Raw genomic sequence first — 27,702 nt, 5'->3', positions numbered from 1 at the left:
TCTCCTGCAGCCATGGCTCTAATGAGCAAGTTAGCTCCAGGAGCTGAGGATGGCTCCATGGCCTTGCCCCAGGTGCTAAAAATAGCTTGGTTGCCAAGCAACAGAGCAGTGGTCCCAGATGGGCAGAGCATCAGCCCCAGACGGGAGTTGCCAGTTGGATCCTGGTTCAGGCACATGTGGGAGTCTGTCGCTCTGCCTCCCTGCCTCTCACTTGATAAAAAAAAACAAAAACAAAAAAACAACAATACACACACACACACACACAAATATCTTCCTAAATGAGATTGAGTCAAATCTTGATGAAACAAGTTCCTTAACACTGATCCCAAGGAGGAGATTTTTCATACCCTTTTCACCTCTGTGGCTAAAATGAAAGATTCTTTTTTTTTTTTTAATTTTTTTTATTTATTCATTTTAAATTTATTTATTTATTTATTTATTTTTTAATTCATTTTAGAGAGGAGGGAAGAGAGAGAAAGAAAGAGAGAGAGAGAGAAGGGGGAGGAGCAGGAAGCATCAACTCCCATATGTGCCTTGACCAGGCAAGCCAGGGTTTCGAACCGGCGACCTCAGCATTTCTAGGTCGATGCTTTATCCACTGTGCCACCACAGGTCAGGCCTAAAATGAAAGATTCTTGGTTATTGATGCCATCTTAAATCATGGCTGTTGTTAAGCAGGGGTCACCATATTATCTTATTTAAATCTTAATTCCATAGGCTACGAGGATGTTGAGTCAGATTCCCATTCTAGGTATATTTACAGGCGGCAAACTGTGATCAGTAGTAAATAAATATAGCTCAATATCTAGTCTAAGGTTATTATTTTGCTGGTGGGATCTGAGAACTCATCTCTGGCAGTGAGGATGCAAAAGTGGCCACCTGGACTTTGAAAATCATTGTTGCACCCACCCTGGATTTTCTCCTTTTGTTTATCAGAAAATTTTGGTTTGTGAGTAGTGCTTGTTGACATTGGACGTGTAACGCCTGTGATTTGGAAAAACACTTTACAGAACCATGGTTGGGTCTTTTATTTTTAGTTTTTGCTCTATGTTCATAGGTGACTCCTCCATGTGGCCTAAGGTTTTTCTCTCATGACTCAGGACCCACTGCCCAAGGTGGGTTCATGGAAACCTCTCTCAGGGGTCCTATGTCTCTTCCATCCTACCCTCAGAGCCCAAGCCCAGTTTTCCCACCTGAGTCCCCAACATCCTGGCCTGGTTCTCACAGACACGCTTGTGCTTGAGTGACTGTGAGTGACTGTCATCAGGTCACTGCTCCAGGTTTCTTAGCGCTGGCCCACCAGGCAATATGGATGGCACCAGCAAGCAAACCAAGACCACAGAAACACACTTCTTAGTTTATGGAAATGTGAATCATAAACCCTCTGGAAAGTCAAACAGTGACCTTCTGTGGTTTCTGGTCTTGAGTTCCTGATTTGAGTTGACTGGACACAGAGCTTAGTAGGCCTCAAGCACCATTATTGGTGCCTTGTTGGAAAAGGAGGCTGAGAACCTCATCAGTTCGGCTTCCTGGGCCTCATATAAGCTGTGGGGGCCTGGTGTGTGTGCAGGTTGCTCTGGCCGAGGATAACAGGGTGACTAGGTGGAACTGCTGTATTAGGAAGTTACAGGAGAGTGTACTACCGATTCCGGCTCTGTTGGTGTTCCTAACATTGGCGACAAGTCCCAGTGATCAAAACTCTGATGTACTGGAACCAGAAGGTGGCAGAGGCAGCCCGCCCTGGGTCCTAGGCACGGCCAACATGCCGCTACACCTAAGACTTCTGGTTGTGGGTGTGAGTGCTTTTTCCATTTGTTCTAAAAGTTAGGAGCATGCAGTTTAAGTTAGGTGACCGGATGATGCCAAGTTGGGGTTATCATACTAGTGGTTATATATATTAATGTTATAATTAATAATGAGCACCATTTATTGGCTACTCACTCCATGCCAGGAACTAAGCTAAGGGCTTGTATTATCTAATTAATCATTCCAAGGCCTTTATAAGGTAAATTCTAGTATGGCCCAGTGGTAAATCACATTTCCAAACGCAGCGAGAACAATGATCTCCATCCTACATGCTCTTTCGCTATGTGCTATTGCCATGGCCCCACCAAGAAGTGGAGTTAAAAAAAATAAAAGGCCCTGGCCAGGTAGGCCAGTTGGTTAGAGCATCATTCCAACATGCTGAGGTTGTGGGCTCGATCTCTGGTCAGGGCACAAACAAGAATCAACCAATGATGGCATGAATAAGTGGAACCAATCAATGTTTCTCTCTCTGTCTCTCCTCTCTCTCTAAAAATAAAATTTTTAAAAAGTGGAGTATATTTTCCTTCCTGTTGATCCTGGATTGGTCTTGTGACTACTTTGACCAGTAGTGTGCTGACTAACTGATGTTCGGGGACTTCCAAGCCCAGGTGTTAAGAGGCCTGGTTAGTTTCTGTGCTCACACGCTGATGGAAGCCAGATGCCGTGTCAGAAGGCCAATTATGTAAGACTCCTATGACATGAAGTTAAAGTTAGCTACATAATGGGGCCACCTGGAGAGAGAAAGGGATGCACAGCTGAGGCACCAGACACGGGAGCTGAAAAGCCGTTGCTGGGTGTTCTGGCCCCGGCAGATGCTACACAGAGCGACAAAAATGATCCCTGACGAATTCCACTGAAACTGCTGAATGAGTAAACAAACGATGTCCTGTTGTTTTAAGCCACGAACACAGCAGACAAATATGATAACCAAAATAGATCCTCAATTTAAAGTGAGAAAATGAAATTTTAGAGAGGTCACACAGCTCATGAGTGGAGGAGCCAGGATTTGATTCCAGATTCTGAGTGCCAATCCTCAATTCCATAGGATGGCTTATGGTCTAGGATGGCTATACGTTTATGGTCAAGGGCAGGAATAGAGCTGGAAGGGCGTGGCTCCTCCACTTATTACTTATGTTAATGAAAAATCTCTGAGCCACGGATTTCTCATTTACAAAGTGGGACGGTAGTCACAGTCCAGCCACCTCTCAATGTTTCTATGTGGATCTGGAGAGAGAACGCATATGTGCACGCTCTTATTACTATCGGTATCACTTGGAAAAACTTATGTTTTAGGCACTGTACCAAGTTATTTGGGACATAAAAGTAATTAAACCTGGTCCCTGCCCTCAGGAAGTTAACGTGACTTGGGTGGATGAACTGATTTCGCCACACGAACCCCTCTGAATATGAGGGGTGGCAGGTGGGAGAGATCACCCCGGAGTGGGAATCAGGATCTATGCTTCTCAGTAGGTGTAGCATTTCATTTATTTAAATATTTATTTATTAATTTTAGAGAGAGGAGGGGGAAGGAGCGAGGGGCATCAATTCGTAGTAGTTGCTTCCTGTGTGTGTCCCAACCGGGCAAGCCCAGGGTTTTGAACCAGTGACCTCAGCATTCCAGGTCAATGCTCCGTCCACTGCACCACCACAGGTCAGGCTTCATTTATTTACTTAAATATTTTATTTATGGAGGGTGTATCATTTGAATGTTTTGACCTGATCTGTGCCAAGGGTGTGAGGAGAGGTGGGCAGACTTGAGGGGAGGAGTCTCCTTCCATCCAGGAGATGAACACATCCAAGGCTCAAGGGTAGGAAAGCAGAGGACTAGTTTGGACATTAAAATGAAGCCCGACCTGGGCAGTGTTGGAAGGTCTGGCAAAGGAAGGCTTTCTGCTGTAGGCCAAACCCAGGCAATTCCAGGAATTAGGGGCACTGAAAATGCAGAAGAGGGGACAGTAGACAGAGGAATGTCCAGATGGTGCAACACGAGACAGGTGGAGTCTATTGAGGGAAAGAGGTGGTGGATAAAGCTTCAGAGATATTTAAAATTTTTTTCCCATTGATTTGAGAGATAGAGAGGAAGGGAGAGGAAGTGGAAAGAGGAGAAGGAGAAAAGGAGAGGGAGAGGGAGCGGGAGAGAAGTATCAACTCATTATTCCACTTAGTTGTTCCATTTAGTCATGTAGTCACTGATGGCTTCTCATGTGCCCTGACCAGGAATTGAACTGTGACCTTGGTGTGCCGGGATCATGCTCTATTCACTGAGTCACCAGGTCAGGGCTCGGAGATATTTTGAAGTGGGAAATGGAAACCAGAGACCTCATGTTGGGGGACCTTAATTTTACCTGCAGAATAATATAGGTGACAGCAGGTGTGTGGGGGACCTGCTGGGAATGGAAACTGTTGGGAGCAGCTACTCTGGGGAACCCAGTACCCTTCTGCTTTGCTCATTCATGTGTGCACGGGTTTTCTTTCCCAATCAAGTTAGGAGCTTTGAGAGGACAGGAACCATCATATTCAGATTTGCCTCCCCAGGGTCTGCGGGCTTTGCATGTGGCAGGCCCCCGTATATGTGCGTGGAATGTGCACTGAGTGGGGGGCCACCCGCCACTTAGGAGTAGCTCATCCAGGCTATTTTTGATGACATGGGCTTAAGAATATGTCCTCAATCTTTTGCCTGGAGCTTCCTGTCACCAGAGAATGGCAATCTTGGCAGCCACAAGGACATCTGGGGAAGAAATGGCAGCCCCTTAACTGTGCCTAACGCAACAGAGGCAAAAGGCAGCACCTATAACAATAGGATGTTTATCAAGAGTTAAGGCAGGTGATGCCTGACCAGGCGGTGAAGGTGAAGCAGTGGATAGAGCGTTGGACTGGGATGCGGAGGACCCAGGTTAGAGACCCCGAGGTCACCAGCTTGAGTGCGGGCTCAACTGGTTTGAGCAAAGCTCATCAGCTTGGACCCAAGGTTGCTGGCTCAAGCAAGGGTTTACTCGGTCTGCTGTAGCCCCACAGTCAAGGCACATATGAGAAAGCAATCAATGAACAACTAAGGTGTAGCAACAAAAAACTAATGAATGATGCTTCTCATCTCTTCGTTCCTGTCTGTCTGTCCCTATCTATCCCTCTCTCTGACTCTTTGTCTCTGAAAAAAAGAAAAAAAGAAAAAAAAAGAGTTAGGGCAGGTGACTAAAGCTGATTAGAATAAAATTCACATCACTCTGAATAAATAATGCCATCTCTTTGAGGCTGTTTTTTTAAAGCAGCATTGCTTGAAGTGGTAGTTTCCTGATTTTTCTCGCCTCTGATCCTTGACTCAAACCGCCTTGCTCTGACCCAGATCCCGTCAGAGCGTGAGTGGGTGGAAGTGGAGCATGTCATGTGGCAAGAGGATAGAGCACGTTCCCTGAGCTGACTGGGCACTCTGTGGTCTTGTTGGCCCGGGGACAAGGGCCCAAGCGAGCTGAAGAACTTGGAGGAAGGGAAGTGGGGGTGATGGGATGATCTGGCCAACAGGCAGAGGTCAAGCTTTTTCAGAGGTGAACTGACTAGAACAGATGCCCAAGCTTACCTCATGGAAGGCTGTGGCTCTGGTGGGAGATGGGGCTGGTGGTTCGATGCTGGAGCTGATTTGGGTGGCAAAACTGAGATGCAGGTTTATGGGGTGCAGTGGAAGAAAGGGGCGTCGACCATGGTATCTGATCAGCCCCAGGACTTGCAGCTGATGGGAGAAAAGAGCTTCTTGGGCCGCGGTGGGCTCCAGACCACCTCAGGCACACGGGATGACGTGGAGCAACCCCTTCTTGTGCTCCAGTGTGTACAACACACTTGTGGTTTGAACCAGTACACGTGGCTCTGTTAGGGGGCACCCAGGAGGAGCCTTGCTTGTCAACCTAATAGAATTTTAGTCCATCCCAGAGAGCAGAGGTGGACTGCTGGATTATTAATAATCATTTTAATTAATAATAATAATTAGTGATGCAAGAGATCTTCCCCCATCCACAGTGAGTCTGAGGAGCTTACTAGGTATCTGAGGTTGGGTGCCCCAGAAGCAGAGCCTGAGACAGGGGTCCTGGTACCTGGAAATAATTAAGGGGTTGCTCAGGAAAAGGGGGAGCAAGGAAAGCAGGAAAGGTGCTGCACCAGGAGGTGGTCTCAGTTGGAGTCTGGCTACAGCCTGATCCCACAAAGCTGGTTCTACTTTATTTATTTTTAATTTTTTTTCTGGCCCTGGCTGGTTGGCTCAGTGTAGAGTGTATGCCTGGTGTGTAGAAATCCCAGGTTCAATTCCTGGTAAAGGCACACAGGAGAAGTGCCCATCTGCTTATCCCCCCCCCCCCCACTTCTCTCTCTCTCTGTTCCCCTCCCACAGCCATGGCTTGAATGGTTTGAGCGAGTTGGCCCTTGGCACTGAGGATGGCTGCGTGGCCTTGCCTCAGGCACAAAAACAACTTGGTTGCCAAGCAATGGCAACAGCTCCAAACAGGCAGAGCATGCCGGGTAGGGGGCTTGCTGGGTGAATCCCAGTCTGGGTGCATGTGGGAGTCTGTCTCACTGCTTTCCTGCCTCTCACTTAAAAAAATAAATTTCCACTGGTTTGTGTGTGTGTGTGTGTGTGTGTGTGTGTGAGAGAGAGAGAGAGAGAGAGAGAGAGAGAGAGAGAGAGAGAGAGAGAGAGAGAGAAAGGGAGGAGAGGAAGACAGAGAGGAACATCAACTTTTTTCACTTAATTGTATACTCATTGATTGCTTCTTATACGTGCCCTGACCAGAGATTGAACCCACAACCTCCGTGCTCCAGATGGAAGCTTTATCCATTGAGCAACCCAGCCAGGGCCAGGGCTGGTTCCACTTTGAAACAAGTGACCTGGGCTTTTAAATCCCCTGTGAATCAGTCATTGGCTGGGAAGGTGCGCTGGCCTGACCTCCCGAGGGTAGGTGTCTTCTGTTTGGTTGAAGGCAATTCTCTGGAGAAGAGGGGCAGCTGAGAAGGGGTACCTGTGAGCATGGGCAGCCACCATTCAGGGCAGCAGCCTGGTGAAGTGTCTCTGGGTTGGGCACTCATGGTATCTATTACACTTGTGATTCAATATCAGGATAATCTTACACTTCAGGATGGAAGTCCCTTGCACACTGTGATCTGTATGACTACAATTCAGCAGCTGAGAGTTAACATTGTCACAAGAAATGCCAGGACTCTGCCTGGCCCACTCACCAGGGCCCGCAAGGATTCCGTCTCAGCCTGGAGGCTCTGCACTTGGCACGAAGTGTTGTGTAACTCCACCCTGAGGGCAGCCGCCTGCTTCTCTTCCTGGGTCTGGGCCGAGCGGGCCGCCTCCACCTGGTGCTGAGGAGCGTGAGGTCTCGCGTGAGCAGGACGAATGGAGGACCGGAGCCCATCCTTTCCTCTCTCCCTTCCTAATGACCACCCACTGTTTCTAACGCCAAGGAAACAGCTATTAGATTTTTAAATTCCTCTTTTTCTACAGGCACCCACACTAGCTTGTATCCGAACATTTATTTAGTGTGAACATATAAAGCATGCTAATAGGATGAAATTCAAGAGATTTTTCTAAGGAATATATGGTAAAAAGTATATAGAGTGTTTTCTCTTCTTCCCGTGCCCTAATAACCCAGTTCTCCTGTTTCTGCTTTTTTATACCTGCTTCCAGAAATATTTCATATTTTTATAAACAAATATATATGATCAGTCCCCTTATTTGATACTGAATATATCTTAGAAATTATTCTAGTCTATCAGCATATACACATCAAATACATTCTTTTTTGTTGTTGTTAATTTTATTTTTATTTTATTTATTCATTTTAGAAAGGAGAGAGGGAGAGAGAGAGAGAGAGAGAGAGAGAGAGAGAGAGAGAGAGAGAGGAGAGAGAGAGAAGGGGGGGAGGAGCAGGAAGCATCAACTCCCATATGTGCCTTGACCAGGCAAGCCCAGGGTTTCAAACCGGCGACCTCAGCATTTCCAGGTCGACGCTTTATCCACTGCGCCACCACAGGTCAGGCCATAAATACATTCTTTTTAATGGCTGCATAGTACTGCCTTGTGTGGAAGCGCCATAATTATTTAGAAGTCCCCCATTGACGGACCCTTATGTTGCTTCCAGTCTTTGCCTGTTAGAAGCAGTGGTGCAAAGAACAACCTCTGTCCCTCATTTTGAGTACAGGGGAATATCTCTTGGGGGTAAATTCCTGTTGTGGAATTGCTGAGTCCAAAGGCTAGGTATTTGTAATTTTGATGACTTGCCAAATGGCCCTTTCAAGAATTTGCAACGCCTTCTGGAACTGCCACGCCTTCCCCAAATTAGTAGTTAGCCAACTTGATGTCATGCTTCCTTGAAAAACCATGTCTGGCCACAGCTGTGACTATCAATGGGAAGGTCAGTGTTTCAAATTTTCTCCCTGAGCAAGATGGACATGTTATGATTCCTCCCCACACATTCAAGGGAGCAGGTCATTGTTACTCCTTTTTTTGTTGTTGGGGAAAAGGTAAAAAATGAGAGATCACTCCCCTCATATATAATAACTTCAATCCAAGTCTGATGGCATGTCACCAAGCCAGCAATGTAGAAGAAAGAAACTGCTTTGCCTACTAGGTCATTGGCTTTTTGGATTGACCATTTTTATTACATATGAATACTTCTTTATAGAATTATGCAAAAGTAGTTCAATCTGATTGACTGGCTAAGAGACCCCAAATCCAAAGGCTTATATCTCAGTAGTCATTCTTCTAGTTCTTGTTCTTTGAGGGCTCTAAGGAGCTCACTAAAATTGCCCACTAAAGGTCTGGGATCAGCTGAAGGAGAACAGAGCCATGGGCCCAACTCTGACTGGTTGGCCCACAGCTCTGGGTCCCTGAGCCATCAGTCAGCCTCTCTGAGTCCCAGTCCCTGCACACAGAACTGATGACAACGGGCGGAGAATGATAATCATATGAAAACTATTTCTGGAATCACTTGAGGATTATGCATGTGGAAGCTTTTAGAACCTTAAAATCATGCAAACATTGACCTTCTATGTTCCTATATTTAAAAATTAGCATTAGCCAATAAATGGGTTTGTAAAAGCCACTATGAGGTGAATACTACTAATGATAACTAGTATGTGTGAAGCTCTTACTCTGTGCCAAGCACTCTGTTAACAGCTTTTAGTCCATGATCTCATTTGATCTTTACAAGCCTATGAAGCAAGTGTCATTATCACTCCCACTTTACATGAGGAAACAGGCACAGAGAGACTGAGTTTTTCATTCAAGATCATGTGGCCTGGCCCTGGCCGGTTGGCTCAGTGGTAGAACGTCGGCCTGGCGTGCAGGAGTCCCGGGTTCAATTCCCAGCCAGGGCACACAGGAGAAGCACCCATCTGCTTCTCCACCCCCCCTTCCTCTCTGTCTCTCTCTTCTCCTCCCGCAGCAGAAGGCTCCATTGGAGCAAAAAGATGGCCCGGGCACTGGGGATGGCTCCTTGGCCTCTACCCCAGGCGCTAGAGTGGCTCTGGTCGTGGCAGAGCATTGCCCCCTGGTGGGTGTGCCGGGTGGATCCCGGTCAGGCGCATGCAGGAGTCTGTCTGACTGCCTCCCCGTTTCCAGCTTCGGAAAAGTAAAAACAAACAAACAAAAAAAACCCAACAAACAAACAAACAAAAGAACCGCAAAGATCATGTGGCCTAAGAGGGGCAAAGTGGGACTCATGCCCAGCAGCAGACCCCAGAGCTGTGCTCTTAACCCGAGTTTAATGCTGGCCCGCTTCCACCAATACATCAACGTAAGACCCTGAAATTGGAGTTGTCTTCCCCAAAGTAAAGGTGGGTCACTCTAGAATATCCTTACTGTCTGCCAAGTCCTCCTATGATTGGTAGCCCTGTTTTTCCTTCTCTCTTTGGAGTTGGGCTCTGGCCAAATGGGCTGTGTGGACGGGTGGGAGACAGGAGAGGGGTTGTCCTGACCGGCAAATGGAGTTGAATAACACAGCGACACAGTGTGGCCAGGGGCAGCGTGATCTGAAGCCTGCCCCTAACTGCTAACAAGAGCTGAGTGTTACCTTTTTACGAATTTTGTAAGCTGGTTGTTAGACATGGCCATTATTAAAAAATAAAATCATATCAACTCACAATTAAATAAATTATATTAAAACTGGTAATAAATACCCAAAATGTATTACTTGCTAATTACTTACATTTTATCCTTATCTATGCTGTTGAGGTTATTTACATTGATGGTACCTGTGTGGTGGGAATAAATAGTGTGTTCCTGCCCAACTCTTTTCAACTCTGTGTTCAATTACATCAAGGTAGTAGTTTAAAATCAGTCATGGTGAGTATTGACACCATGGAAATTGGCAAATACTACAAATTAGAGATTGAATTACTATGTTATTGATTGTCTAGACCAGGGGTCCCCAAACTTTTTACACAGGGGGCCAGTTCACTGTCCCTCAGACCGTTGGAGGGCCGGACTATAAAAAAAACTATGAACAAATCCCTATGCACACTGCACATATCTTATTTTAAAGTAAAAAAACAAAACGGGAACAAATACAATATTTAAAATAAAAAACAAGTAAATTTAAATAAAGAAACTGACCAGTATTTCAATGGGAACTATGGGCCTGCTTTTGGCTAATGAGAGTCAATGTGCTCCTTTAATTGACCACCAATGAAAGAGGTGCCCCTTCCAGAAGTGCAGCGGGGGCCGGATAAATGGCCTCAGGGGGCCGCATGTGGCCCGCGGGCCGTAGTTTGGGGACCCCTGGTCTAGACTTAAGAATGGGATGCAGAAGGTGTTAATGCAGATTCAACTTAAAAGTGGGTCATGTCAGTAGCTGTTTCATTATGAAAGGCACAAAAATTAGAGGGACTATTCTTTGACTATTTGAAAACTATTATCTGATACATAAAGAAGTTACATTGTTTATGAATAAACTCGTTAAGGTCAATGAAAATATCAACCAAAATTCACATCAGAGCTATCCTCATTCTCCACTGATACAAGTGACTTTTTATGTAATCAATTAATAATCAAACATTTTTCTGTAATTTGACTTTGTGACACTATTGATGACAGAATTATAAAACGTTTGGCATTTTGTAAGACATTGCAAGTCACATTGGAGTTACAGGTGCAAATGGAAAAGCAAAGTATTTTATCTTAAAATTTATGTTACTTCTAAAATTAGATAAATAAAACATCAACAGAAATTCTATGTCACAACTAAGTGGTATTGTGAATTTGACTGGCACGTAAATACATATGCTTATGTTCTCCACACCCGCCCCCCACCACCGAGCAGTTATGAAACGTTCGTTGCCAGGACACCATGGGTAAGAGCCAGGCATGAATGGAGGTCAAGCCCTATGGAGGGCATGTTTCAAAGCCTTGTTGGGTGGGGCTCAGCTAAAGCTGCTGGCCAAGGCTATAGCCACAGTCCCCCATATGCTCTGTCCCTCCTGTCAACCCAGACGATGAGTGGCTTGTGGTACGTATTGGTTCCTGGAGGACTGAATCTCCCTATGTCTTAGTTTCATTAGCAAAATGCTGTACCCAAATGTCTCCCAAATATTCTTGGACAACCAGCCTGGTTTTTCAGCTATCTGAATGCTAATACAAACTATTTTTATTTTAACCAATTCACATTCTCTTTATAAATAAATGTGTATAAAATGGAAACTGTAGGTTAGTTCTCAAATTTTAATGCGCACCAGCATCATCTGGGGGATCTTGTGACAGCGCAGGTCCTGATTCAGGAGACCCTAAGGGGCCCTGGAATCTGATTTAAAACTGTCATGTGAAACCTGGCCCATGGAAGCACATTTCTAGATTGCTACAGAAACCTATAGGACTGCTTTAGACAATAACTGAAAAACAAACAAACAACGAATCAATGTTATTTTATTCTAGCAAATGTTGCCTGCTTAGTAGCTGAGTCTCAAAGCCGGCTTTCTCTTTGTTGAAAGGTGAGATTAACAAGTATAAGAGAAGTGTTAATGACCTACCAGCACCCAGCGGAAACTTTCTTATACAATCTAATTAAGATTGAAAGAGAAAAAGAATTTCATTTGATTGCTATGAATTTCAATGCCATGTTATATTATATCTCATCCCTTCTCAAACCAGCTTCCCACATACTTGCCCTTCATCTGGGAACAGTTAAGTGGGTTTTTTTGTGTGTGTTTTTTTGAGGAAGAGTTAAGTGTTTGAACTCACCTAAAAGTAATAATCCATTTTCTTCTCCAACGACTATATTTTTAGATTTATGCTTTCTAGTTATTGTAATCACTCTATTCCTGTTTCCATTTCAATGCAGTGCCTCAGATTTCTCCTCACAGATCAGACAGTAGGTGTGTGATTCTAGACCCAGAGGGTAGGAAGGCAGGGCTGTTCAGTTGCTCAGTGCCATGGCTGGGATATGTAAGGAGATTCCAATATGTTGGTCCCCAGGCTTTCAAACCAGCTTGAAACCTTGGCTCTGCTATGCAGGAGCCGGGCTGCTATGCTTGCACTCCATCTATATGACTGAGGCAGAGAGCAGGTGGGCATTTTGAAATATGGTAATTTTTTAAAATTAACATTTCACGTTACTGCACATGATGGACGTGAGAAAAGAAAAGCAGCATGCTTGTGAGTAAGTCAGAATGGAGTCTTTGAGAGTCTCCAAACGGAGGAGGGGAAAGCCACCTCCACACCCAACCCACTTTGCTGATTAACATTGCCATTTCCCAAAAATCTCCTTAGCAATGACCCGGAGTTGGAAGAAATGCAGAATGTGGAGAGCCAGGATGCAGGCGTGTTCTCAGCAGAACCTGTATCCAGGAGGAGCACACTGGGGTGTATCCTGGCCCTGGCCAGTTTGCTCAGTGGTAGAGCATTGGCCCGGCGTGTGGAAGTCCTGGGTTTGATTCCCAGTCAGGGCACACAGGAGAAGCGTCCATCTGCTTCTCCACCCCTCCCCCTCTCACTTCTCTCTCTGTCTTTCTCTCTTCTCCTCCCTTCCTGCAGTCATGGCTTGATTAGAGCTATGGCCCTGGGTGCTGAGGATGGCTTCATGGCCTCTGGTGCTAAATAATGGCCCCAGATGGGCAGAGCATCCCCCCCTGGTGGGCTTGCCGGGTGGAGCTTGGTCCCGTGTGCATGCAGGAATCTGTCTCTGCCTCCCCTCCTCTCATTAAAAAATTTAAAAAAAAATTAAAAAGTAAAAAAATGGGAAGAAATGCATTTATCCCGCCTTTCCGTGAGCAGTCTCTGTGTGGGTTTCAGTAAGTCACTCAGGCTCTTCGATTTTTGTAAGTGGTGAAATACAGCTCCGCTCCGCCACAGAGTATAACTAATGGCCTTGCTCCAAGCATCTTAGACCTCCCAGGATCACACTAACCTCATTATATTCATTACTGTGTAGAAGCGGAAAGCAGTGGACCCCTGGGGCATACCCATCCCAATCATGAATTACAGAGGAATCTTATCCCACAGGGAGGGCACCGAGCCTTGGTTTGGAAAGATCCAGACAGAGTCTGGCATAACCAGTTAGCCTCTCAGGACAGAGGCCTCTCAACTCCACAGTCCACATGACCTCACTTGCTCATTCTTCATAAAAGAGACAGAGGCCCTGGCTAGTTAGCTCAGTCGGTTAAGAACGTCACCCTGAAATGACATGGTTGAAGGTTAGATCCCTGGTCAGGGCACACATAAGAAGCAACCAGAAAATGTGTGTCTGAGTGACTGAGTAGAAAACAAATGCTTCCCTTCTCCCTTCCCACTATCTCCCTTCCTCTCTCTATCAATACAGGGGATCCTTGGGTTATGACAGTCTCAACATACAACATTTCAAGTTTATGACGCTCACTCCCATAAAAACTAAAAAATTGAGACGTGAGTGTTTCGGCTTACACCAGTAGCATCGTCCTTACAGGCTATGTGTCATTTTTTCTGTTACTACAGTACGTGTACAGTACAGTATATTTATGTCCTTTTTCTTTTTCTGTGGCTTAGTTGTGTTTTTAATGTTCTAGATTATGATTTTACAAATGTTAGGATAGGTAAGTGACTTAAGCTAGGATGTGTTTCAACTTACACCAAAATTCGGGTCATGTCACTGACATAGGAATGGAACTGTGTTGTAACCCTAGGACCTCCTGTAAATAAAAAAATTAAGCCCTGGCCAGATTGGTAGGAGCATCGACCTGCAGTATGAACGCTGCTGGTTCGATTACCCAGTCAGGGCACATAAAGGAGCAGCTCGGTGTTCCTGTTTCTCTCTCCCTGCCTACTAATTAAAAAGGGGGGGGCAACAAACCATGGTTCCCCCCTCCATGTGCTCTGTCCAAGTCAGCTTAGCAGTTAGGAGTGTCAATTCTGGGAAGGGCAAAGATATCAATAGTAAATCTGACAAGCTCGGTGACTGAAAGTAGTAACCTTACAGGATGATTTGATCATACATTCCTCACTGAGCCGGTCCTGGTAGGTAGTCACGCCCCAGGCCTGTAACTTCCTTAGTGAAAGGTTTATCTCTGTTTTCAGACCTGTTCATTGTTCTCGTGTGCCTAGGTAAACAGCCTTTGAAATGCCAAAGTAATCCTCTTTTCCAGTTCCCCTCAGAGGTTAACCACCCTCCAGGGAGCGTGTGATCTTGGTGCCTGTACACAGTCCCTATTTGCAGTAAATGTTAACTATCCTGTACTCACCAGTGTAAAAGAAGCACCGTACATATCTCTCCATTTTACTTTTTTACCCAATCATAGAGATTTCCCCACCTTACCCTCTGTCATCTCCTTAACTGACCACCAATGAATTCCATGTAATCTTCCTTCCGTTCCTCTTTTGATTCCAAATGCATAAAAAGAACTGCAAAACTGACATTTTCTAGAGCATTTTCTCAGTTCATTGAGATCTTACTTCCAGGCATATCCTCTTTTGGCTTGAAGTAAACGCTTATGAAAGTTTTCTATAGGTTTGGATGTTCTTATGTCAATCATAATCAAGCATGGTTTGAATCATAGCTCTGCTGCTTTCTAACTATGTGATCTTGGGTAGGTTCCTTCACTTCTCTGTGCCTCAGTTTCCTCCTCTGTAAAATAGATAAGATCACAATACTTTCTCATATTAGGAACATTAAATGGGAACCTGCTTGTCTAGCACTTAGTTCGCTGCCTGGCAGCTGGAAAGTGCTCAGTAAATGCTTTGCTGACACTGCTTTCACAGCACACTCCTCCCCGCCTTGTGAAAGATGGTCTACCTATCCGCTGCCACCCACCTCCACCCAGACAACCTCCACATTAGATTGTGGGACAACTTCTTAGTCACCCCTCTATCCTCTCTGGGGACCTAACATGGCTCTTTATACCCAGTACATGCTCAACAACAGGGGTCCCCAAACTTTTTTCACAGGGGGCCAATTCACTGTGCCTCAGACCATTGGAGGGCCGGACTATAAAAAAAACTATGAACAAATCCCTATGCACACTGCACATATCTTATTTTAAAGTAAAAAAACAAAACGGGAACAAATACAATATTTAAAATAAAGAACAAGTAAATTTAAATCAACAAACTGACCAGTATTTCAATGGGAACTATGCTCCTCTCACTGACCACCAATGAAAGAGGTGCCCCTTCCAGAAGTGCGGTGGGGGCCAGATAAATGGCCTTAGGGGGCCGCATGTGGCCCGCGGGCCGTAGTTTGGGGACCCCTGCTCAACAACATTTATTGAAGGTCTATGACCTTTAATCCTAGGCACATGCTAAAGACCAAAGAAGAGAAAGATCTACCAGGCATGGAATTCAATCACATCTCCTTTTTGTTAGGAGGATTAGCTATCATTATTATCACAATTGTAAGTCACTGTAGAGACATTTGGTGTCGCATAAATGTTACATGAACTAAGAGTAGCTCTTACCAGGCAGCACACCCCTCCCTAGCTAGCCTAGCCAGATGCAGGGTTTATTTGGAAGAAGGCTGGATGCCGTCTGCTTTTCACCAGAGACAGTGGTTCTCCTTAGCAGGAATTAAGAAGAAGGACATGTCTCACACGGCGAAACTTCAGCATTGGCAGAAGAGCTGGCTGGCTAGGCTAAGCCAAGTTTCTCCTTGAATTTACACAAGAACTGCCTGGCTGTTGACACGGCTCTCTTTGGGGTATAGGACCACATCCCAGCCTCGGTTGAAGCTGCCAAAGGAAACCCGCAAAAGCACATGGCTCTGTGGACTCGCTGTCCTCTTGGCCAGAAGTAAGCATACTCTGCTGATGAGAGCGGCAGAAGAGGCTCAGCAGTGAGTGTTATTCTGAAGAAAAAAGTCTATTTTTCTTCTTAAAGTAATTATTGGGGATGTCCTAATGATAGTATTTTTGCTCTGGTTGATTGACATCATCTCGTTCTTAAGAGAAAGGGATTCTGCTATGTCCCTTCCAGGAGACTATTGAGTGTATAGTACAAACCACACCACCTTAATTTCACAGGGATTTGGGTGGTTTTATTTTTGCAAATTTCTTATTTCACAAGCAAGGTCCCTACACTTCTTATGAGAAAGAGCTACTAATAAGAAATATCTCAGATTCTGACCTGTGGTGGCACAGTGGATAAAGTGTCGACCTGGAACACTGAGGTCGCCAGTTCGAAACCCTGGGCTTGCCCGGTCAAGGCACATATGGGAGTTGATGCTTCCTGCTCCTCCCCCTTCTCTCTCTCTGTCTCTCTCTCTCTCTCCTCTCTCTAAAATGAATAAATAAAATTAAAAAAAAAAAGAGAAATATCTCAGATAGCTTTGAGACCAGTAGAATCGGGTGGCCAGGGATGGGCATTCTTGGAAACCAGGGACTTGGTATCCATAGCACCGAGAGCGGGACGTGGCACCTGGTTTGCTGTTGACAGTTGAATGTGTGAGTGAGTGAAGATTCCCTGGGAGAAGGTGTGAGGAGGAGGTGGCAATGTCGGATGATTGTCTGCATAGACAGTCACTCAAATATTGGTTGTCGACCAGTCATGGGTTTGAAAACACAGTATAGAAGATGAGGGCCTAGGAATGCCTTCTACAATGTATATGGTTGTGCTGGGTAGGGTAACCGACAGGCAAAGGACAGGTAGTCCTGCCTCAATGAGATGGTCTCTTCATTTTCCCTTTTAATTTATTATTATTTTTTTGTATTTTTCTGAAGCTGGAAACGGGGAGAGACAGTTAGACAGACTCCCGCATGCGCCCGACCGGGATCCACCTGGCACGCCCACCAGGGGCGACGCTCTGCCCACCAGGGGGCGATGCTCTGCCCCTCCGGGGCGTCGCTCCGCCACGACCAGAGCCACTCTAGCGCCTGGGGCAGAGGCCAAGGAGCCATCCCCAGCGCCCGGGCCATCTTTGCTCCAATGGAGCCTTGGCTGCGGGAGGGGAAGAGAGAGACAGAGAGGAAGGAGGGGGGGGGGTGGAGAAGCAAATGGGTACCTCTCCCATGTGCCCTGGCCAGGAATCGAACCCGGGTCCCCCGCACGCCAGGCCGACGCTCCACCGCTGAGCCAACCGGCCAGGGCTCATTTTCCCTTTTAACAACTACCCTGACCCTCCAACCTCCATCTCTTCCTCCAGCTGCACCAGCAGGGACATACTACTGCAGCATCCAGCCACAGGAGCCAAGCCCCGGCCTGCCTGTCTCCGCTAACAACCTTCCCTTATTGGCTCACAATATCATTTGAAAGCCAGATAGAACTACCATAAATGAAATAAAAAAAAAAAAAACAAGTGACAAGCTGAGAACATATCTGCAACTTATATCACAGAGAGGACTAATTTCTCTAACGTACAAAGAGCCACTACAAAGAGGTAATAAAAAGTCCAAGATCTAAAAAAAAAAATGGTCAAAAGATATGATCTGATAGGACACACAAAGCAAATACGGAAGAAGTTCAGCACATAGGATGTTCTGCCTTCCTCGTAATATGAGAAATGCAAAATAAATCGACACCGAAAAGCCATTTTTTACCTATAATATTGGCAAGAGATCATGAAGTGTGAGAACTCACAGTACTGATGAGGGTGTGTGGACATTGGGCACTCTCCCACATATCTGATGAGAATGTAAATTGTAGCAACCTTTATAGAGGATCATTTGCCAATATTTATCAAAATTACCAATGCACAGAATTTCTTGCCTAGCAATTCCATGTCTATGAATTTATCCAACAGATACATTTTTATATTGGGAAATGAGGGACACACAAAGTTATACTAGTATTTTTTTTTTTTTTTTTTCTTTTTTTTAAGCTTGGAAACAGGGAGAGACAGTCAGACAGACTCCCGCATGCGCCCGACCGGGATCCACCCGGCACGCCCACCAGGGGCGACGCTCTGCCCACCAGGGGGCGATGCTCTGCCCATCCTGGGCGTCGCCATGTTGCGACCAGAGCCACTCTAGCGCCTGAGGCATAGGCCACAGAGCCATCCCCAGCGCCCGGGCCATCTTTGCTCCAATGGAGCCTTGGCTGCGGGAGGGGAAGAGAGAGACAGAGAGGAAAGCGCGGCGGAGGGGTGGAGAAGCAAATGGGTGCTTCTCCTGTGTGCCCTGGCCGGGAATCGAACCCGGGTCCTTCGCACGCTAGGCCGACGCTCTACCGCTGAGCCAACCGGCCAGGGCTTACTAGTCTTATTTATAAAAAAAAGATTAGAAGCCACCTAAATATTCAACAGCAGGGCACAGGTTACAGTAAATCCTGGGATATCTGCTAGCTAGAACTGGGGTTGTCAACTTTTTCTGTCAAGTGCCAGGTAGTAAATATTTTAGGCTTAGCAGATTACATGGTCTCTATGCAGCTATTCAGCTCTGACAGTGTACAAATGCAGCCAAAGATAATATGGACATGAGCGAGTATGACTATATTCCAGTAAAACTTCATTTGCAAAAAACTAGTTGGGAGTCAGATTTGGCTTGTGAGCCAGCTTGCTGTGCCCTGTGGTACAATATTGTACAGCTAGAAAGCAGTATGTTCTGAATACTACTATTCCTGTAAAAAGACAGAGAGCAAACACCTGTATACATATGTCCTTGTATATGTGTAAAACATCTCTGAAAAGATACGTAAGAAAAGTATATATAACATTGATTGACCCCGCTATAGAAAAGAATTGGGTGGCTGAGACATGGGTTAGAGGACACTTTTCACTGTTAATCATTTTGTACATTTTGACTTTTGAACCAAGTTAAGATATTATATATTTAAAATGCTTAAATGATCCTTGGCCAGGCAGCTCAGTTGGTTAGAGTGTCGTCTGGATGTGCCAAGGTTGTGGGTTTGATCCCTGGTCAGGGCACATATAAGAATCAACCAATGAATGAAATCAATCAATCAATAAAGTTTTTTTTAATGCTTAAATGAAATAAAAGTAAAAATAAATAAAAATAAAAGCAAGCTGGACCCTTTTGGCCACGCTCATTCTGTGCCATCCTGTGAGGTGTAGAGACGCTCCCCTTCAGTGCTGGCTGTGAGCACACCGGGATCAACCATGGCTTATTTCACTGGGGCTTATAGCCAGCTCACCAAATCACAGGAGCTCCTAGATTACAGATGTTCTCACAGGGGTTCTGCTCTCTGTACTCTCCTTGAAAGGAGCTCTCCCCAGTGGCTCTCAATGCAATATCTCATGGCCATCTTGTTGTCCAGAGTCAGTGAAAAGTAAAGAAAAGGCATAGACACAGCAGCCTGTATAAAATGTTGGCCCTTAGAAACATTTGTTTGTGAATATGGCTGACACGAGGACATTTTGTCCCAGATTTCTTGTGGGTAAATCTAGATCTACACTGTCCAGTATGGTAGCCACTAGCCACATGTCATTTCTAATTTAAAATCAGAAAAAAATAAAAAAAAAATAAAAATGCAGTTGTATCAAGTACATTTCAAGTGCTCGATAACCACATGTGGCCAGCAGCTACCATATTTGACTGCTGCACAGATTATAGAACATTTCCATTATTGTAGAAATGTCAGAGGGCACTGCTCCGGTCAATCTCTAATGTCTCTTCCAGCTCAGAGAAGATCAATAACCAGAAACCTCACAGTTCATCTCAATCTATTCCCCTCTCTTCATTCTTAACTGGCTCCACAATCAGTCATCCTGATTGCTTAAGGCATGATGATTACAGCACAGATAAAGGCCTTGACCACAAACGCCTTCAACTGATCTGAGGCGAGTGCTGACCTATGGTCAGAGCAGACAGCAGTGGCCTTATGGAGTTCCTGGCCCCAAGCGACTATTAAAAGGGGCTGGTTCTCTCTCCTCTCTGCCTCACACCACACCAGCACAATTATTCGATTGGTAATCGAATAAGCCTTTGGTTATTTTACACATTTAGCTGCAGTGAACAAGCGATTGAGATGAAGTTTCTGGCAATGAGGGTGTAGAGCTCTTCTGGGCAAGGAAGGTCCCAGGAGGAGGTTGAGAAGGCAAAACAGAGCCTTCCTTGCTGGGAGCTGACTGCAGGCCAGGTTTAGGGCAAGGGAACCTGTAGGGAATCACCCACCTAACCTTGAAGCCTCTATGACTTGGACTGGGGAACGTTAGTTAAAAGCCCTGAGTGAATGTCTCTTGGATGCAAACACCAAGAAATTATGTGAGTGAGTGACCTTTGTGCAGACACAAAGGAATGCATGTGAAGGGCTTTAGGAAATTAGCCTAGTGCAGGGGTCGGGAACCTTTTTGGCTGAGAGAGCCATGAACGCCACATATTTTAAAATGTAATTCCGTGAGAGCCATACAACGACCCGTGTATGTTACACATTATCCAATAAAAATTTGGTGTTGTCCCGGAGGACAGCTGTGATTGGCTCCAGCCACCTGCAACCATGAACATGAGCGGTAGGAAATGAATGGATTGTAATACATGAGAATGTTTTATATTTTTAACGTTTTGTTTTTTTTTATTAAAGATTTGTCTGCAAGCCAGATGCAGCCATCAAAAGAGCCACATCTGGCTTGCAAGCCATAGGTTCCCAATCGATTCCTGGCCTAGAGAGTTCTAGATTGCCCCTCCCTTTGTGCTTGTTAATTAGCAAAAGAAAAAGAATGTATTGACCAAATTAGCCCTCCTTCCATGTCAGCAAGAAGTCCATTAGTCATTTTTCCCCCTTATCTCCTGATCTCCCTCCCCTGTAATCCTATTGCCTCTGTTCTTATAAAAAAGTTTCTGAGTCTGATCAATAAAAACTGTGTGCGAAGGGGACTCAGGAGGTTTTGTCTCCCTTGACAGCTTCTCCCTCTTCCTCTGGACAACAGTTTTGTGTCTTGAGCAGTTCTTCCATGCGACACAGGTAGTTAGTTCCCAGTGGGCTGGGGGACTACAGGACCCAAGGTCTCAGCGTCTAGGCTGAGAAACTGGACAAGGAAGAGAAGACCTGGCCTCCCCTGTAGGAGGTAGGCTGAAGGCAGTGCTGTCCGCCCAGCAGAGAAGCAAGATGGCAGGAGGCTGGAGGGACACAGTCTTATTTCTCTGCTGCAGTACCAGGTGACCTGATGCAGTGGGCAGGCATCTGAGGTGACCTCTGTGACCTCTGCCTCCAAGTGTTATGCCTGTGATTAGGTCACATTTTACGACAAGGGTTAGGGGATTTTGCAGGTGTAACTCACGTCCCAAATCAGTTAATTTTGAATTGATCAAATGGGAGAGAGCATCTTGAGTAGGGCTGACTTAGTAGGATTAAAACTTTAAAAGGGTGGAGCTTTCCTGCTGGCCTGGGAGGAGCATACAGCCATGTTGTGAGCTGCCAATGGACGATGGACGGGGGTGGCCTGTAGGGGCCGGGGCCGAGGGCCTCAGGCCTGCAACTGGAAGGAACTGCATTCTGCCAACAACCTGAACGAGCTCAGAAGATGAGACTGCAGCCCCGCCGATACCTTGATTGCAGCCTAGTGAGACCTGAGCAGAGGACCCAGTTAAGCTGTGCCTGGATTCCTGATCGTGGAAACCGTGAGATAATCACTACAAGTTGTTTTAAGCCACTAAGTTTGTAGTAACTGGTTACAAAGCAGTGAAAAATGAATATACCTCTTTACATTGAGGGGAGGGTCTCCGATCCCAGCAGTGACAGTGGGCAAACTGAAGTGAGAAAGGTCAACCTTTTGAACCCTAAACAGCTTTGTTCAGAGACTTTGGAAGCCCATAGTCTGCAGGGTGGCCCTGTTTCCAAGAGGATCCTGCATTGTAAGGAAAAGGTCAGGTGGAAGAAACATTTGATTATATTGATCATAGTGGACTAACACTGACATGAAAGGCAACAACTGAATATTCTTTTTTTTTTAAACGTTTCCATTGATTTGAGAGAGAGAGATAGGGAGAACTAGAGAGAGAGAAGGTAAGGGGGAGAGAGAGAAGCGGCTCATTTCACTTAGTTGTTCCATTTAGTTGTGTACTCGTTGGTTGCTTCTTTTATGTGCCCTGATGGGGGTGTTGAACCTACAGTTGCCATGTGCCAGGTTGCCACTCTATCCACTGAGCAAACTGGCCAGGGCCTGTTTTGTTTACTTAGAACATCATTTTCCTGTTGATGAGAAAAAGCCTGGCTGCAGAGAAACTAGACACTCTCATTCCCTTCCTTCCTTCCTCCCCTCTAATAACAATAGTTCTTGCTTCTGAGGCTGCTATGAGAATTGAACCAAACAGCAGAAAAAACGTCAAAGACCTAGTAGTCAGCACGAACACCCTCATCTGCTGATCATTTTATGTTTGAATGTTACATTTCTTAGCAATGACCAATAGAGTGATTTCTATATACCCATAAGTTCCACAGAAGTTTTAGGGAAGAAGGACACTGAGATTTCAACCTGGCTAAGGGTGGGGTAGAAAATATTTGCATTCAGGACTCTCTTTTTTTGTTTGATACTCTAAAGCAGGGGTCCCCAAACTTTTTACACAGGGGGCCAGTTCACTGTCTCTCAGACCGTTGGAAGGCTGGACTATAAAAAAAACTATGAACAAATCCCTATGCACACTGCATATATCTTATTTTAAAGTAAAAAAAACAAAACGGGAACAAATACAATATTTAAAATAAAGAACAAGTAAATTTAAATCAACAAACTGACCAGTATTTCAATGGGAACTATGGGCCTGCTTTTGGCTAATGAGATGGTCAATGTCCGGTTCCATATTTGTCACTGCTAGCCCTAACAAGTGATATGACGCTCTTCCAGAGCTGTGATGTGTGCATCCCGCGTCACTGGAAGTAGTACTGTATGTGAGCGACGCCGCGCTTTGCGACGCCTCCACATACAGTACTTCTCTCACTGACCACCAATGAAAGAGGTGCCCCTTCCGGAAGTGCAGCAGGGCTGGATAAATGGCCTCAGGGGGCTGCATGCAGCCCGTGGGCTGTAGTTTGGGGACCCCTGCTCTAAGGCAGGGGTAGTCAACCTTTTTATACCTACCGCCCACTTTTGTATCTCTGTTAGTAGTAAAATTTTCTAACCGCCCACCGGTTCCACAGTAATGGTGATTCATAAACTAGGGAAGTAACTTTACTTTATAAAATTTGTAAAGCAGAGTTACAGCAAGTTAAAGCATATAATAATAATTACTTACCAAGTACTTTATGTCGGCTTTTTGCTAAGTTTGGCAGAATAAATCTTTATAAAACAACTTACTATAGTTAAATTTATCTTTTTATTTATACTTTGGTTGCTCCGCTCCCACCCACCATGAAAGCTGGATCACCCCCTAGTGGGCCAGTAAGGACCAGGTTGACTACCACTGGCAGGCGTCCCCAAACAACGGCCCGTGGGATGCATGCGGCCCCCTGAGGCCTTTTATCCAGCCCCGTGCTGCACTTCTGGAAGGGGCACCTCTTTCATTGGTGGTCAGTGAGAGGAGCACTGTATGTGGCGGCCCTCCAACGGTCTGAGGGACAATGAACTGGCCCCCTGTGTAAAAAGTTTGGGGACTCCTGGAGAGGATGGAGACACCTCAGCATATGAATCTAGGACACAGGTGAATGAGAGCAGTCCTGCAGTGTTCCCCAAGAGGTCCTTTAAAAGGTCTGTCTCATTGCAAATTGGGGAATGAATTCCCTCTTAGCCAGGAGGCCTGGAGAGTGGTCTGGCATGTCATCTGAGGTTTCTGAAGCATCTCCAAATGCCCTGACTTGGGTAACCACAACATACAGAAAAGGAAGGGCCAGATGTTAAGACCCTCCACAAAGTCTCTGGATCAACCTGATCCTTCCAAACATTGAATCATACAACTCAACAAGCTCTAAACACTGGACCACTCAGGTTCCCGACATCCGTCACATTGTGGCCGGAGAGAACCTAACCAGAACCTCTCTATAAGCTTTTATTTATTTATTTATGTTTGTTTGTTTGTTTTCTTATTTATTTGCTTTTATTAAGTGAGAGGCGGGGAGGCAGAGAGGCAGAGAGACAGACTCCTTCATGTGCCCTGACCAGGATCCACCCAGCAAGCCCCCTGCAGGGCGATGCTCTGCCCACCTGGGGCCACTGCTCTGTTGCTCCACAACTGAGCTATTTCAGCGCCTGAGGCGAGGCCATGGAGTCATCCTCAGTGCCTGGGGCCAACTTGCTCAAACCATTTGAGCCATGGCTATGGGAAGAGAAGAGAGAGAGAGAAGGGAGGGGGAGGGGTGGAGAAGCAGATGGTCGCTTCTCTTGTGTGCCCTGACCAGGAATCAGACCCAGAATTTCCACACGCCGGGCCGATGCTCTACTGCTGAGCCAACTGGCCAGGGCCTCTATAAGCTTTTAATGATTAAAAAATATTAAGACTTATGGAAAACAGTATGGAGAGTCCTCAAAAAAAAATAAGAATAGAACTACCATATTATCTAGCTATTTTACTTCTGGGTATTTATCTGAAGAATATGAAAACATTAATTAGAAAAGATAGGTGCACCCTCATGTTCATTGCAGCATTATTTACAATAGCCAAGATATGAAAGCAACCTAAGTGTCCATTTATGGGTAAATCAATATAGAATGGAATATTATTCAGCCGTAGAAAAGAATGAAATCTTGCCATTTGCAACAGCATGGATGGACCGTGATGGCATTATGCTAAGTGAAATAGATGGAGAAAGACAAATACCATTTGATTTTACTTATATGTGGAATGTAAAAAAAAAAAAAAAAAAAAAAAAATCCCCAAACAAACAAAGCCAATCTCATAGATATAGAAAACAGGTTGGTGGTTACCAGAAGGTTTGGGATATGGGCAATATGAGCAAATGGGTCAATTGTGTATGATGAATAGTAACTAGACTTTTGGTGGTGATCACTGTATACAGATGTTGAATTATAATATTGTACACCTGAAACTTATATAACATTATAGACCAATGTTACCTCAATTAAAAACATGAGAAGACTTGGCAGATAAGGAGTAGGAGATGCTAATGGCATTCGCCTTTATTCCTCATGTTAGATCTCCCCTGCTTCCGGGTCACTGCCAGATTGTACACCTCTGCCTGAGAGCTTTCTCTGAAGATCCTGAAAGTCCCTCTGGGAGCAGATGGCAGAGGACTGATGGGAGATGGTATTATTACCAGCTTCCTCGCCTTCCCCTGCTTTGTAGTCTGCACTGTTCCCCAGAACCCCCGTGGGGGTGTGTACCAGTCTCCCACAGTGATAGCTGGTCAGATAACATATTCTTCTTTTGGCTCCCTTCTCTGCTTCTCCTCTCCTGGTATTTTGGTATATTTTCCCTCAACTTCCAAATAAACCATCTCCACTTCGATATTTGTCTCAGGATCACTTTCTGGGGGAACTTAAACAAAGACATAAATTCATCGTGTCCATGAATTTCCAGCCTCCCCGGCCTGAAAGGTAATTAAATACATGTTTCTATCCTCTCTGCAGAAGGTTTCAAAAGCCGTACCGGCTAAGGCAGTTTCTCATTTATGCTTCTGCCAAGAAACCGACGAGAGGTGCTCAGGATGGGCAAATGCCAGCCCCCGCGGGCACGGCTGCAGCTGACAAAACTATTTATTGGAGGGCTTCTGGCTGTCAGTTCCGATCTCTGTTGACGATCAGAGGAATTCACTCATTCTGCAAATATTTTCTGAGCTCTGCCTCTCTGCAAGAGGACCAGGCTGCACTGGCCAAACTTAAACAAGTACTGTTTGTTTTCTCTGAGATGTAGCTTTCAGATTACTTTATTAAAAAGACATTAATGAATCTGTTTGAAATTAATGTTTGAATTGCTGTTGGGCTGGTGCTGATTCTCAAGGAGGTGAGGGGTGAATAATAATAACCAGGTTTTTTTCTTTTTCTTTTTCATACTATGCAGGATATAGTCCTGTTAATTACAATGCCCCCCCCCCCCTTCTCTAAGAAATAATCATTACAGCGTGGTGTACACTGCAGGAGTGCTGGGACAGAAACAAGGTTGCAAACTACAGACCCACAGAGATCAGCTTTGGGAACAAAGCCAATGAGAAAAAGCAGCCCAAAGCAGAGAAAAGGCCCCTAGACCCAGAGCCAAGAGAGCTAAATGGTGGTCCCACACACCAGCTGTGTGACCACGGCCCTCCCTGGGTCCCTGTTTTCTCACCTCTACAGTGAGAGAATGGAAATTGGTGGTTTCTAGGGTCATTAATTATAAATATTTATGACTCTTCTAAAAAAGAAGTAAAGGACCCAAATCAAATTTGTGCTTTGGTTTCACTTTCCGCCTGTGTTCCACCTCTCACGGGGTTGAGGTCAGGGCCAGCAGTGGGGGAGAGGGGGCTGCATTTTGTGATGTTATCAGGCACTAATTACCATAAAAAGTGTTTGTTGTCACCCTGGTCCAAGGAGTTGAAGGTTGGAAAGAAGAGAATCTGTTGGAAGGGGGGAGAGGGTGGGACAGCAGGGGAGTGAAAGATGGTTTCTGGGCTGGAGAACACTGGGGGCCCTCAAGGTGGTGAAGACCCTGCTGGGAATGTACCTGTGGATACTTGGGGGCCAAGGGGACAGGGGATGGCCGGAGGCAGGGAGAAGAAAGAAAAGAAGGGGTTCTCTTGATTTTCTTTTGGTAGCTTTTAAACACTCTCATGGTTCTCAAGCCTGGCAGGGCATTAGAGTCATCCAGAAAGCTCAGAAATCCACAAAGTCCCTTTCCTGCTTCCGATCTCATTGGTCTTGGATGGGGCCTGGGTGTGGGCACTTCTGAAAATGCTCTGAAATAATTCTGCTGCGCTGCCAGGATTGAGAACCACCCAGCCATAACCGAGGACGCAGGAGCAGCCCTCCTGCCTGGGCCCAAGTAGCACCGAAGTTTTCACACTTCCTTCATACTTCATACTTTCCTTCCTCTTCTGCCCTTTCCTTCCTCTGCCTGAAAATTCAAAAGTCATACGTGGGGGGGTAGGGGGGATGGAGAAGGGAAAGGAACCTCTGCATTCTATTTCTGGTTAATTCCTTTATTATTTATGAAGTTTAAGAAAAGTCCTTTTCCTCCGCGAATAGAATTCATACTGCTTAAGAAAAACTCAAGAAATACTCAGAAACAAGAAAAACATTTCAAACTGTTAAATGGGTCCATCACTCAAAGGCAACCACCACTAACACTTATGTGTTTTCTTTCCAACCTTTTCTAGATGCCTAATTTCTTTGAATGATTTACTTAACCATACAGACCAGGGGCTGGCAGTCTGTAGCCTAACAGGCAAAATCCAGCCTGCCTCCTATTTTGTCAATAAAGTTTTATTGGCACACAGCCACGCTCATTCGTTACTTAGTGTCTACAGTAGCTTTCACATTATAGTGGCAGAGTTGAATATTGCAACAGAGACCATTTGGCCTAAAGATTTACAAGCCTAAATATTTACCAACTTGTCCTTTACAGAAAAAGTTTGTTGACCCTGGTACATACCACTCTGGACTCCCCCCGCCCATTTTACCTTATTGCATGAGCATTTTCCCA

The 27,702-nt window shown here is 45.4% G+C and overlaps 1 protein-coding gene across 2 annotated transcripts in view; it reads right to left on the bottom strand.

Moving 5' to 3' along the window:
* BFSP2 (beaded filament structural protein 2) overlaps positions 1–27,702 on the bottom strand; it is a 70,275-nt gene that overhangs the window by 5,609 nt on the left and 36,964 nt on the right. Inside the window, exon 5 of one of the 2 annotated variants that reach the window (XM_066350890.1) lies at positions 7,021–7,152. The exons of the other annotated variant lie outside the window; for it this stretch is intronic. Within the exon in view, the coding sequence (XP_066206987.1) occupies positions 7,021–7,152 (132 nt within the window). The remainder of the gene's footprint in view (positions 1–7,020; positions 7,153–27,702) is intronic. 2 annotated transcript variants of the gene reach the window in all.

The sequence above is a fragment of the Saccopteryx leptura genome, chromosome 10 (genome assembly GCF_036850995.1).
Source record: "Saccopteryx leptura isolate mSacLep1 chromosome 10, mSacLep1_pri_phased_curated, whole genome shotgun sequence".
Lineage (NCBI taxonomy): Eukaryota > Metazoa > Chordata > Mammalia > Chiroptera > Emballonuridae > Saccopteryx > Saccopteryx leptura.
Note: the sequence above shows the minus strand (reverse complement) of the source record. Positions and strands in the feature narration are given on the sequence as shown.